The sequence below is a fragment of the Phoxinus phoxinus genome (assembly GCF_949152265.1).
Source record: "Phoxinus phoxinus genome assembly, chromosome: 8".
Taxonomy (NCBI): Eukaryota; Metazoa; Chordata; class Actinopteri; order Cypriniformes; family Leuciscidae; genus Phoxinus; species Phoxinus phoxinus.
In genome coordinates, this window is record NC_136883.1 from 25,411,898 (window position 1) to 25,424,207 (window position 12,310).

At 37.3% G+C, this 12,310-nt stretch overlaps 1 protein-coding gene across 1 annotated transcript in view; it reads left to right on the forward strand.

The window, feature by feature from the left end:
- The window catches only part of mical3a (microtubule associated monooxygenase, calponin and LIM domain containing 3a), a 79,607-nt gene that overhangs the window by 42,958 nt on the left and 24,339 nt on the right, over positions 1 to 12,310 (forward strand). Inside the window, exons 23-33 of the mRNA XM_079620021.1 lie at positions 172 to 270; positions 470 to 580; positions 1,215 to 1,316; positions 3,175 to 3,282; positions 3,936 to 4,122; positions 4,571 to 4,665; positions 4,821 to 4,911; positions 5,646 to 5,828; positions 7,157 to 7,349; positions 8,429 to 8,676; positions 11,562 to 11,651. Coding sequence (XP_079476147.1) covers positions 172 to 270; positions 470 to 580; positions 1,215 to 1,316; positions 3,175 to 3,282; positions 3,936 to 4,122; positions 4,571 to 4,665; positions 4,821 to 4,911; positions 5,646 to 5,828; positions 7,157 to 7,349; positions 8,429 to 8,676; positions 11,562 to 11,651 — 1,507 coding nt within the window. The remainder of the gene's footprint in view (positions 1 to 171; positions 271 to 469; positions 581 to 1,214; positions 1,317 to 3,174; positions 3,283 to 3,935; positions 4,123 to 4,570; positions 4,666 to 4,820; positions 4,912 to 5,645; positions 5,829 to 7,156; positions 7,350 to 8,428; positions 8,677 to 11,561; positions 11,652 to 12,310) is intronic.

Sequence of the window (12,310 nt, forward strand, 5' to 3'; positions counted from 1 at the left end):
AAGAATTTTTTTTAGTAACCTAGTGTGAAATTTGGTCGCTTATCCGAGTGATTTACTCGCATTGTAGAGGGTTGTTGAGTTGTGGCCTTGAGTTATCTTGAACATTTGCGCCCTTCTTTTTTCTATTGAAGTTAATGGTTATTTTTTTCCCCTCACATCTTCTTTGCGAAGGTTATGAAAAAGCCATCACGGTTCTTTATTGAGCAGTGGCTTTTGACTCGAGGCCTCCGCCATGAGCAATCCCTCTTTCCTTCTGACCTCCAGCATCAGGTAGCTCTGCCTGAGCACGGAGAGACATGCATGGACATCTCATCTGCATCTTAAACACAAAGTTCCTCTAACCTACAGTATGATGGTTTGAATGCTTTATACGTAACTCTATATGACTGAAAAGGTTTCACAGTATTGCTGAATATGGTGATATTCTTTGTCCTAACTCCATGACTTTAAGACTGCATCTCTCTCACAGCAGAGGCAGATTTTGTGTTCTGATGATCACGTGCCTTTACACATTCCCAGCATTCAAGAGCGAACTGAGAGGTTAACCTCTCAGTTTAAAGACAAACCAGCAAAGCCAAAGGTGAACTTTCAGCACCGGGTGTCTTTGAAAACACACTCCTTTTTACAAATTTTTTTGATAAACATGTCATTCATAAACTTTGCATTTTAGCAGTTAAGCACTCTTTTGGCATTATCACAACAAATTTAGCATAGATGGAGTGGAAATGTTCTAGATTAAATAAAGCTAATGTTAACAGTTAAAACACTCCTTAAGTGTGGTAAAATCACAGTAACATGACTTATTGTGGCTTGTCTCTTTTATAAATGGTTGCAGCAGCAACATACACTTCCGTTTTAAAGTTTGAGGTCAGTAAATCTTTTAATGTTTTTGACAGAAGCAAAACAGTTACCAAAAGTATTAATGTCATAAAAAATATCTGACCTCAACATTTTGAACTGTTATCAATTGCAGCAATGTTCAATAACTTTTTGCATTATTTCTATTACCGGTATATAATAATTGGAATATACAGTTCTTATATCGGAATATATTGTCTATCGTGTCACAGATGCTGTTGATGGAGGTTAGCTTGTATTTAACCTGCAATATTTATTTGAAGACTGTCGATTTGTAGTCTTTCTGCCTGCTGTTCATCTGTCATCTTAACTTTACTTTCCCCTCATCTCTCTTTCTGCCTCTGCATCTTTCAAAGTCTAAGAAAAAGCCATCACACTTCTTCACAGAGCAGTGGTACAGAGCGCGTACCACTGATAGCTCTGATAGCCCTCTGCTTTCCCCCGGCTCTTTCCGGCAGGTAGCAATGATGCATCGAGTGACTGCTGTGTTCTGGAGTCATTTGTGTGCATGGGTGTGTTGGTGCCACTCTGTGAACCTTTTGCCTAAAGGCAACTCACTCCAGTCTTCACCTGTATATAACCAGATGTGTGCAACAGTGTGTGAAGCAAAGAATATTGAAGTACAACAAAAAATGGACACGTACTGTATGTTGCCATACATTTTAACACCGCTATAAGCTGGATGTGACCTATATTCATCATGAGCTGCATGAACGCTATTTCCGGAAACTAATCTGTGCCGTGTTTCCCAAAAGCATTGTGAGCCCAAGTTGATCTTGAAGTCCATTTCCACCTAGTTTCACGTTACCAGACCTTCCAACTGATGGCACACGGTCTGGACATAGCAGTTTCCATTGGCCCAGGGCAACCAGTCACAGTTCGTTTTGTTCCCCGTCATGTTTAGGGGTGTGAAAATGTAACGCTGTTGTCCCTATAATAACATACTGGTGTGTAAAGCTCTTGGATGTATTTTAAAAGGTCTATGCAACAAACTTTACCTACACATCAGGATCAACTAAATGCTGGATTTTCAAAAGTATAAGCGCTTATAGTCACAGTTGTAAACACAAAGGCTTGCTTCTTCCATAAAGGGGGTTTGGCATCACGGCATCTTTGTTTCCAGGTGGACCGTTAAAGAACGTGACGCTTCTCCTGGAAATCCTGTAGAATTCAACCAATCAGATGATGACTTTGAAACTCCTCAAGTTTTTCTCCAATTATATGTGCCATATGCATCAGATGTTCAGCCAATGGTCTGTGGGTGTGTTGTCTGAGGCTGAGACTTATTGCCACCATCTCAGTTTGCGATGCTTTTGGGAAACGCAGCCCTGGCTTTTCATGCTACATTGAAATTAATTTAAATTTAACATGTTTCAAACATGATGATTATATAGCACTTGCAACACAGTCTGAGTATTACAGGAGATACTGATAAATGAAGTTTTCATCTTCAAGTACGCATGCTGTTGTGTAAGTGTAATTATAGGCCGAAGGTTAACCGTTTTCCTTTGTACAACTTGACTGCCTCATTCTGAATTGCTTTATTTATTAATTTATATATTTATTATTTTTAACTCTTCATTGTCTTGAAGCACTACCATTCAAAAGTTTGGGTTTGGTAAGATTTTTTTTTATGTTTTTGAAAAATAGTAATATTGTGAGATATTATTAATTTATTTTTTAATATATTTTTGTGAAATTTATTCCTGTGATGACAGCTGAATTTTCAGCATCATTACTCCAGTATTCAGTGTCACATGATCCTTCAGAAATCATTATAATATGCTGCTCAAGAAGCATTTCTTATTATTATGTCATAAACAGTTGTGCTGCTTAGTATTTTTTGATGAATAGAACATTCAAAAGAAAAGCATTTAGATTTAAAATATAAATAATTTTGTAACATCATAACTGTCTTTACTGTCACTTTGCTTAATTTAATGCATCCTTGCTAAATAAAAGCATTATTATTATTATTTTTTTAAATCTTACTGACCTTCTGAAACTTCTAAAAGGAAGTGTATATTTGCGTCAAGTATGTTGTGGTGTAAAAGTGTAATTTTGAAGGTTTTTATTTCAGCGAGCTAACCATTTTCCTTTTTACCATTTTCTCACAACTTGTCTCGTCTTGTTTTAGCACTTTGAATTGCTTTACACCTTGTGCCTTCTCTCACCTACACAAATGACCATGGAAGAACATTTGCATTTAACTTTTGTTTTTGTATTTCTAATCCTTCACTGTCTTGAAACACATAATTGCTTTAGTATAAAAAAAAATCCCCTCAATGTTTCTTTTGTTCTGTTCATTACATGTAGCACTATGCAAAGATGTACACAGGGGATGTGAGCTCACTGACTGAGCAAATAGCCCATCAGCTTCAGGCTAAGGATGATCCCGGGCCCTTGCTTGAGAAAAGGGATTTGGTAAGATGTATGGGTGTTGTAGTATTGGTGTACATCACTGAGACTATAGCATATTTTACCCTGGTGCATGGCCTACTTGTAGGACTGGGTATTACCAACTACTTATGATCAAGATGATTCAGTACACTGATAATTGGATCTACAGCAACTTTACTAGAACTTTACAGGAATAACACCTACGAGAACAAAGATGACTTAAGGTTTCATAAGGGTAAAAAGTTTTCAGGTTATATAAATCCATGTTCTCTTACTGCAACAGTTTTTGTTCCAAGAAAAAGGGACCTGTGAGAAAGATTCACTGTATCATTGCTGATCTTTTACTACTATCACATGTTGTAGTTTATTTTATTTATACAATTATTTAATTATCATTTGTAAAAAAAAAATTCTCTCATTTTTACATTTCTAAAGGATTTTTATTTATAATTTCTAAATCTCTTAAATTTGTGTAACTTCTTTTTATGTCAATATTGTGAAATCTGAACACCCATTTGTGTTTTGATCTTCAACTCCTCGAAGCACAGAAAATCATGCAGTGTTTTGGTGCGTGTCTCTCTTTTGGTAGATGTCTATGCTTTTAGGTGCCACTCCTTGCTCTCACTTAAAAAAGACCTGAACCAGCATGTCTCACCTTTCTGTCTTTCTCTCCGCAGGGTTCCTTGCGAAAGGAGTTCCCTCAGAACCTCGGTGGCAGTGATGTGTGTTTCTTCTGCCGGAAGCGCGTCTACGTGATGGAGCGTCTCAGCGCGGAGGGAAAGTTTTTCCATCGCAGCTGCTTCAAGTGCGACTACTGCGGCACCACCCTCCGCCTGTCCTCGTACGCCTTCGACGTTGAGGACGGTACGAAATAAATCCAACTTATTGAATATCCCTCCTGATTGTTATTCATAGCTACTTATAAGTTACTATAATTTTTGCATATAAAACTATATTTGTCTTGTGTCTATGAGCTTAATTTGAATATTCTTTAAAGCTTTTTTTGATGAATGTAAGCAGTCTCTTTAATTTCCTGTAATAAATGCTTGCTCATAGTTTGCTGTCATGAGATTAACTTTGTGACCAACACAGTGGGATATTGTTGTTTTGAGACAGGGATCGTTTCTCTGCACGATCAACGGTTTCTTTATTAACTATGAGCCGTTTCATAACCTCCCACATGGCGTAGTTACAGATATGCACGTTAGGAGGAAATGTGGAGGGTTCATTGGACTTCATTGGAGGGTTTTCTTTGATTTATGTCCTGAAACGGATGCTAATGCTGTAAATTTGTGTCTTTTTGTTCTTGTAGGGAAGTTTTACTGTAAACCGCACTACTGCTACCGACTTTCTGGTCTGGCACAGAGAAAACGGCCTGCACCTGCCGCTGCTCCCTCAATCCCCAAGGTACTGATGTCTTTTAATCTCTGTGTTTGGGAAAAATCAATGTTTGTATCAGAGAGGATTTTTTTGACACTGTATTCCCTCCTTCCATAGTCTATTTTAACATCATTTTTGATGTAACTACAATAAACTTTCATATGTTTTTATTGCGGTCATAGGAGCCTCAAGTGTTGGCGGTAACCCCCAACACAGTGGACGCCCCAGGCCAAGCCATAACTTCTCAGGCCCCTGTGGAACTCCGCCCCTCAGGTACCCGCCTTTCTTCTTTAGGCCCCATCCTGTGCCTCTCTCGAGGAGTATGGGGCACCATGCGCTCGTTGCGACGAGCGATGTCTTGGACCCGCCACCAGGTGGCACACAATCCCTTAGATTCTCCCTTCCTCCTCGCCTACTGCGTATATCTGCTCTCCTGCTTTACTCTCAACCTCCTGCTCAATATTCTCTAGCATGACCCCCATTCCAGCCTCTGAGCTAATCTGGACGCTTCCCGCCCGAACATGCTGTGACTTATATTGTGCTTGTTTTGTGTGCCCCTGATGATGTCACAAATTATTAACTCTTTGTAAACCGCTTGGATGTATAGTATGTATATTATTCTTAATGGTGCAGCCTTATCAGATTTCTTCTTTTGGGTATGAGTAAACCATTCAGGCTAAAAAGTGTATCAATTAATTGTTAACTTGTACTGTTAATTAAATAAATAATCTAAAGCTGTGTGAAGCTGGTGACTTAGAAATAACATAAGTCATATTTATTAAACAACTTAAGTGCGATAATAGTTAACCCTTTTTTGCCTGCATGTGTTATAAAAATTATTTATTGCCTGTTTTTGTTGCTCTCCTATTGTGTTGTAGATCTGTGATTAGTGCCTTTTAAGTTTGTGATTGTAATTTCTGATCTGTGCACATTTTGTAACGTAGTGCTCGTATCAGTGCTTGTGATTGGTGGACTCTGTAAGCTTTACCTTTCCCCTCTCCTATCAGAGCAGCTTGTTGCTGAGCTAGTGCCTGCATCTGTGCCTGTGATTGGTCTACACTCCCATCAATCCTTGCATCTCTGTCCAAGTGATTGTTCATGTCCTAATTCTTCTCTGCATACTAACACCACTGCTCATGGCATCTGTTGTGTGTATATCACTGAGAATGATTTACAATACAAACCTTCCGGTGAGTTTGTGCTGCTTAGGATGAAATATATAAAGCGTAAATGGTTATATTATAGTGTTTTTAAGAGGTTTTAGCGGCATCTTAATTAACATTAATCATATAAATTTTAGAGGTTAAATCTCTGTAAAGAATTTTCCTGTTATATTTCACAGGAATTATATTTCTTATTTTTAAGACCGTTGCTTTGAGCCATTATTTTCATCTCAGTTGTACTCATTTTTCTTCATTTTCATTTAATGCTATGACAACAGCAACAAAAAAATGCCTAAGAAAAGGGGTCATTGTTAATGCATTATTATTATTATTTTCATTGCAGTACTGCATTTAATTGATCTAAAAACAGATAATTTATTCATGCAATATATATTATTATTTTTTTTTAAATAATTTCTTTAATAATTTAGTTTATACGTTTAGATTTGTTAGTGAAATGCGTCCAATATGTGAAAGCATGTTTTATTATTCCTTTAGCAGTTGAGTGAAAGAATCAGATTAGTCTGGAATCATAAATATGCATCACTGAACATGACACACTATTTATTCATGGGGTCTGTCACTACATAATCTATATATTGAGGGATATTCATTATTCAGTGAGTTCAGATTACATTGATCATAATTCAGTTTTAGATTGCATGTTTCACCCCTGTAACCGTTTCACCACAGTCATGATTTGTGTTAAATTACATGCACAAAATGTTCTCACTGGCTTGATATGGGTTTTGGGATTTACTTAACTGGATAGTTTTACACAGTTTTATTAGTTTGTTTACCTGTTCATTAATGTTAAAACAAAGTTCTTTAATATTTAAAAATATATTTTTCTGAGGTGCTTTATTATAGAAAGGAAAGGGAAGGTAATTGTATTTATTATTTAAGGATGTATTTAAGGGTATTTTACTGACAACGTGATATTTAAATCTAGTATATATGTTGAATAATGAAGAACAAATATTGCTTGTGTAAATAAAAATGAAAGCGAACTTTGACTGTGTTTGTTTTATTTGTCTGAGTGCAAATGAACATCAATCTGTAGAAATTTGTTAGCTTCAAAACAACAATGAAAGGAGGTTAGGTGGATGGACAGTAGATATGAGTTACTATGAGAGATGATAAACTAAAATGGATTTATACATCTTTGTATTACCACGTAATGCTTTTTGCTCCAACAAAATTAAGAATTTATGAGCATCATTACAATTAATATGCTAATATTATGCTAATTACTACAATGTCACCCCTCTACACACCAGCCCTGAGCCTCTCCCTCTCTGTTAAATATTAGCTATTTACATTAACTGCATGTCTTTCTTTTCTGTCCGTCACAGTGACAGAGGTGAACGGGGTTACGGAGCCCAGCGTGGCCAAACGTCTTAAAGGGACTCCGGAGAGGATTGAGCTGGAGAACTACCGCCTGTCTATGATGAGAGAGGAGGAGCTGGAGGAGGTGCCCGAGGAGACACAGGCCGAGCACAACCTCAGCGTGCTGGACAAACCCACCGACATCGAGGAGGGATCCAGGTATCTCTCTCTTCTTTACATCATGCTGGTTACTATCACCACTGATAACGTGAGCACCAGTGTTAATGAAAAAAATGATTGGCCATTACGTTACAAATTAAAACAGGGTTCGTTCATTAGTACTTTGTAGTACTTTACTACTATAATTCTGCTGTATTTGTGTCTCCAAAGTGTATTCTTTTAATTAAAATGATATGTTCTTTACTTCCTGTCTCATATGATAGATATGAGTTGGCATTTAAATTTGGCAGATGGTAATTTGTTCATGGAAAGTGACTTGGAGTAACAAGGACCGTCTCTCTTAACTACAATTTGAGGACATTGTGTTGCAAGTTTTTTTTTTTTTAAATACCTTTGTTGAATTTTTAATGTTCTGGCTTGAAATCAAAACATTTTTAAATACGCAGGCAAATGTAAATGTCCTGAAGTCTATAGAGAGACATCGAGACCATGTATAGAGATATAGAGACCATAATCATGATCCAATTAATCCCTTATGAATAAAATATCTGTCCTCCCTAATCTTGTTATTTTAGATCTAGTGTACACTACCTTTCAAAGGTTTGGGGTCATGAAGATATATTTCTTAAATCAGTTATTACTTACTTAATACAAGTATGGATAAAATCGATGTGACAGTAAAGATATTCACATGCCATAACATTATGCTATTGTTTTGACCTCTCTATTCATCACATACTTCTGGGGGAAAAAAAGCATCCGTTTCCACAAAAAATACTGACCAGCACAACTGTTTCCTTTCGAAGTGGAACTCACCACTGCATCTTGGATCGACGCTATGGGGAACGCCATCAGCATCACTGGTGTCTGAAGCACATGTGTACACTCTCCAATTTCATTGGCTGGCGACACGGTCAAGCTGATGGCGTTTCCCATAGCGTCGATCCAAGACACGGTGTCTCGTTCCCCTTCTCAAAGAGACTTGTTTATAAAAATGTAACCTATCCCAGTCTTTAAATAGTGTAGGTAACTTGCTTTGGCTGTTTATTTGCGAGTAAAAAGAGCATACAGGCATCATTTGTTGATTTTTAACACATCCGTGTCTTCCGTGCCTGCAGCAGCTCAGAGTCTGATATGGAGGAAGAGGATGAAGAACCGGAAGCGATCGGCCCGTCCGATCTGGGTGGGGTGCCCTGGAAAGAGGCGGTGGAGCTCCACACTAAATTAAAGGGAGAAAGCGACCCTGGTGCAGATGGAGACGACGATGGCCTTCATTACGGTGATGGAGAGATGGATGAGGACGAAGAGGAGGAGGAGGAGGATGAAGATGAAGACGAGGAGGAGGAAGAGGAGCAATCGAGTGATGGTAAGCATCGTGTTTGTGCTGTTGGCTCCATTGTTCTGTTGGAGGTGATCAAAGTGTCTCTACACAAAGAATAATAGCCGCAGATGGATGTCCTGGACAGATAGGCCCGTTTGAAGGCGGTTCATTTGATTTTAGAAGGCAGTCTTGAAGTAGCTTCTATTCTTTTTCTGTTTAGCAGATCATTCTAAAGGACTAGAAAGACTGTAATGTGTTTGCTCTGCTAGTGTTGTCAAAAATATCGATATTTCGATAAATATCGATACTGAAATATCTGAACGGTACCAATACTAATTTCCCGAAGTATCGATACTAGCCGAGCGGTCACTTTCACTTCTCTCCAAAGGCGCGTTGACAAACACCACACGTGACGCACTCGTCTCATTCGCTCTGGTTAAATAGCAAAAGTGAAGTGAATGAAAAGATGGCGAGGGCGGCGCCCCCGCGACCGACTTTGGTTGATTGATAAAGAACACCGCGAGCGGGCATGTCGGAGAATAGCGTGGACACGCGTAAACACACCGCGAGCGGGCATGTCGGAGTCGGAGAATAGCGTGGACACGCGCTACACACCGCGAGCGGGCATGTCGGAGTCGGAGAATAGCGCAGACACGCGCTTCACACTGCGAGCGGGCATGTCAGAGAATAGCGCAGACACGCGCTTCACACTGCGAGCGGGCTGCGGGCACCCAAAAGATTGTTTGACAATCAATAATCCCTCACATCACTCATTTTTTAAAATGATTTTATAGGTGAAAACAGACTTAACAGGCTCCAGGGGTACCATTTAGCAAGCATAGGCTACGCTCAGCATCAGGGGTGTTTGTTGTTTGGACAGACCTTTCCCCACTGCTAAAAAAATCCTAAAGGAAACACACGTAACTCTTCTCATTTTAACTTTTCTGAAATATTAACCAAGATGGCCTAGTATTGTTGTTGATATGAGTCTGTGTTGTCTTGTTTTTTCACCGTAATTCTTAAAGTTAACATAATCTGACTGAGGAATCTTAGACAAGTAAATATTAACTTGTCTAAATATTAACAAATGTAAATTAACTTGTGCCTATTTAACTTTATTCAGAAAATTATTATTTAATTCTGCAATTTGCCTTCATTAGCGATTATCATCAATTTGATTACACAGATATTAATTAAACTAAACAGCTAGACAATGGCATCTCTGAATTCAATAATGAAATGCCTTTAACTGAAAATGTAATGTTTAATCTTATTATTATACATTACTGACACTCTATCCTCCAATTTGATACTGTTAAGTGCTTTTTTGTTACAGTAGGCTATATTTTAATCTTTGATAACAGTAGGTTAGACAAATACAACGGGTCAGGTTAGCCCTGGTCCAATTAAAAAATATTAACAGATAGAACTCAGGACATTTTTGTTCATGTAAAATATAGGCTACCTCATTGTCTTGTTCTAGACTTGTTATATTTAGCTTTAAATAAAAAAAATACCCCCTTAATATTGTGGCAGTTTTTTTCTCTGTGGTATCGAAAATGGTATCGAATATCGATATTTTTCAAGGTATCGTATCGAAGTTAGAAATTCTAGTATCGTGACAACACTATGCTCTGCTGAGTCTCATTTCCTCTTTCCACTTCATATCATTTTTATGTATGTGGCGTCTAGCTCCCCTGATTAGATATTATATGTTCACCAGGGTTGTCTGCTGTCTCATATTCACAGAGAACTTCTAAAATTACATTTTCTCTTTGAGTAAGACTTTTTCTGATGAAAAATGTAAGACAAAAGATTTCCCAAGAGATTGCTCTAACCCCAGAGCTTCAGCCCCTGATATATATATAATATATATATTTAAAAAAGATTTTTACACTGATATATTTCATCAGTGAGACTCTGAATCATTCAGAGATTCTAAACTTGTTTATACTAATGTGTTCCTGTTATTCGCCTTTTCAACCTTTTGCATTTTTTTTTATGGCATCTCTGGCAAATTAACTATTTTTCCTCATCCAACAGTGTCTTATATTTCTCTTTCATAAAAAGAACCTTTTATAACTTTCTTCAACACATACTTTTGAAATGAGTCAAAAGTATTTTACATGGTGAAAGCTAACAAATAGGTAAGGACTATTTGACAATGGACCTTTGAATTATTGAAACACAGGAACATCTGTCAACCAATCTGAAATCAAGGATTCTATAATGCCATGCTATTGTATTTTTAGACATCAATATGTAGTACTTTTTTGGTACTTGTATTATACTGTCATATTACATCAGTCCAAATATAATTATTTATAAAATGAATTAATCAACGGTCAAATCAAACAATCAATCAATAAAACAATAGGTTAAGACATACTATAAACTAGACAAGCATGACTCACAAATCTAAAGTACACATATGGTTATAGTTATCACTATTTATGGGCAGATATTAATGAAAGTCTTGATGACTTGCTGTGAATCAGATATTAATTCAGTACCCAATCTGACGGATTCCCTGGAACATTCAATATAATTATTTTAACCAATAACTTGGAATTTGTTATTGTTCATCCAACTCATAAGAACCATATGTTCATCAATCAGAATGTTTTTTTTTTTTATCTCATAACATTTTAATGCTGACCTTAAAATCATTAGGTTTACAAATAATTTGACCATGACACTATAGGTTCACTAGTTTGGTGGTACTGTGGCTGATGTTGAAGTCCTCAGTACTCCTGTATCCGAATGTTATTAGAGGTTCCTTGCTCTGTGTGTCATCCTGTACTGTGAAAATATTATTTTTTCCCCCATCTTTTACTTCACTTGTCTCTTTATTCTCTGCTCCGTCTTTCCATCGCGTGTGTGTGTCTTTGTGTATGTGCGTGTGCTGGGGTAATTGTATGGGATGACAGCGGGAGAGTATTTGCCCTGGGAGAGGGAGCTTCAGTCAGGTCTTTGGTTGGAGAATCTTGCAAATGAAGAGGATACGGGTAATTTTAAAGGTGATGCTTGTGGATGCGTTTGGCTTTACGTTTTACATACTGATACCTGGTAACTTTATCTGTAAATGAAGAATTATTGAGCTAACACAATTTGCTTATTTCTCCTGCTTTTCTCTTTTAATTGGCTCTTGATTTTTCTAGATTTTATAAGGCTATGGAGCTTTTACCATTAGCTTAAATGTTAATTGCTCTTTTGTTTCTGTTAAAATCTTTATTTGAGTTGAAATGTCGTGCATTCACACCACTGAGGTGTTTTGAATGAGATTTTATCAGGGTGTTTTCACACTTGGAATGATTTGAACATTTTTGAACAGATGAACGGTTTGAAACTGAGCTTGGTAACAGGGAGAGAATATGATTTGGGTAACAGGGATGCTAGCTTCCTTGTTTTGTTAATGTTTTTACGGTTTTAGTTTTTACCAAATCTCAAGGAGATAGTTCACCCCAAAAATGTATGACTTTCTTCTGTGGAACATACAGATATTTTGAAGAATGTGGGTAGCCAAACAATTTAGGTTAATATTGACTTCCATTGTATATTTGGAATGACATGGGAGTGAGTAAATTGACAACATTTTCCTTTTTGGGTGAACTATCCCATTAACAGACACAGCATTTTCCTCTGCCAAAAATGTGATGCAAGAGATGAAAAAATATGT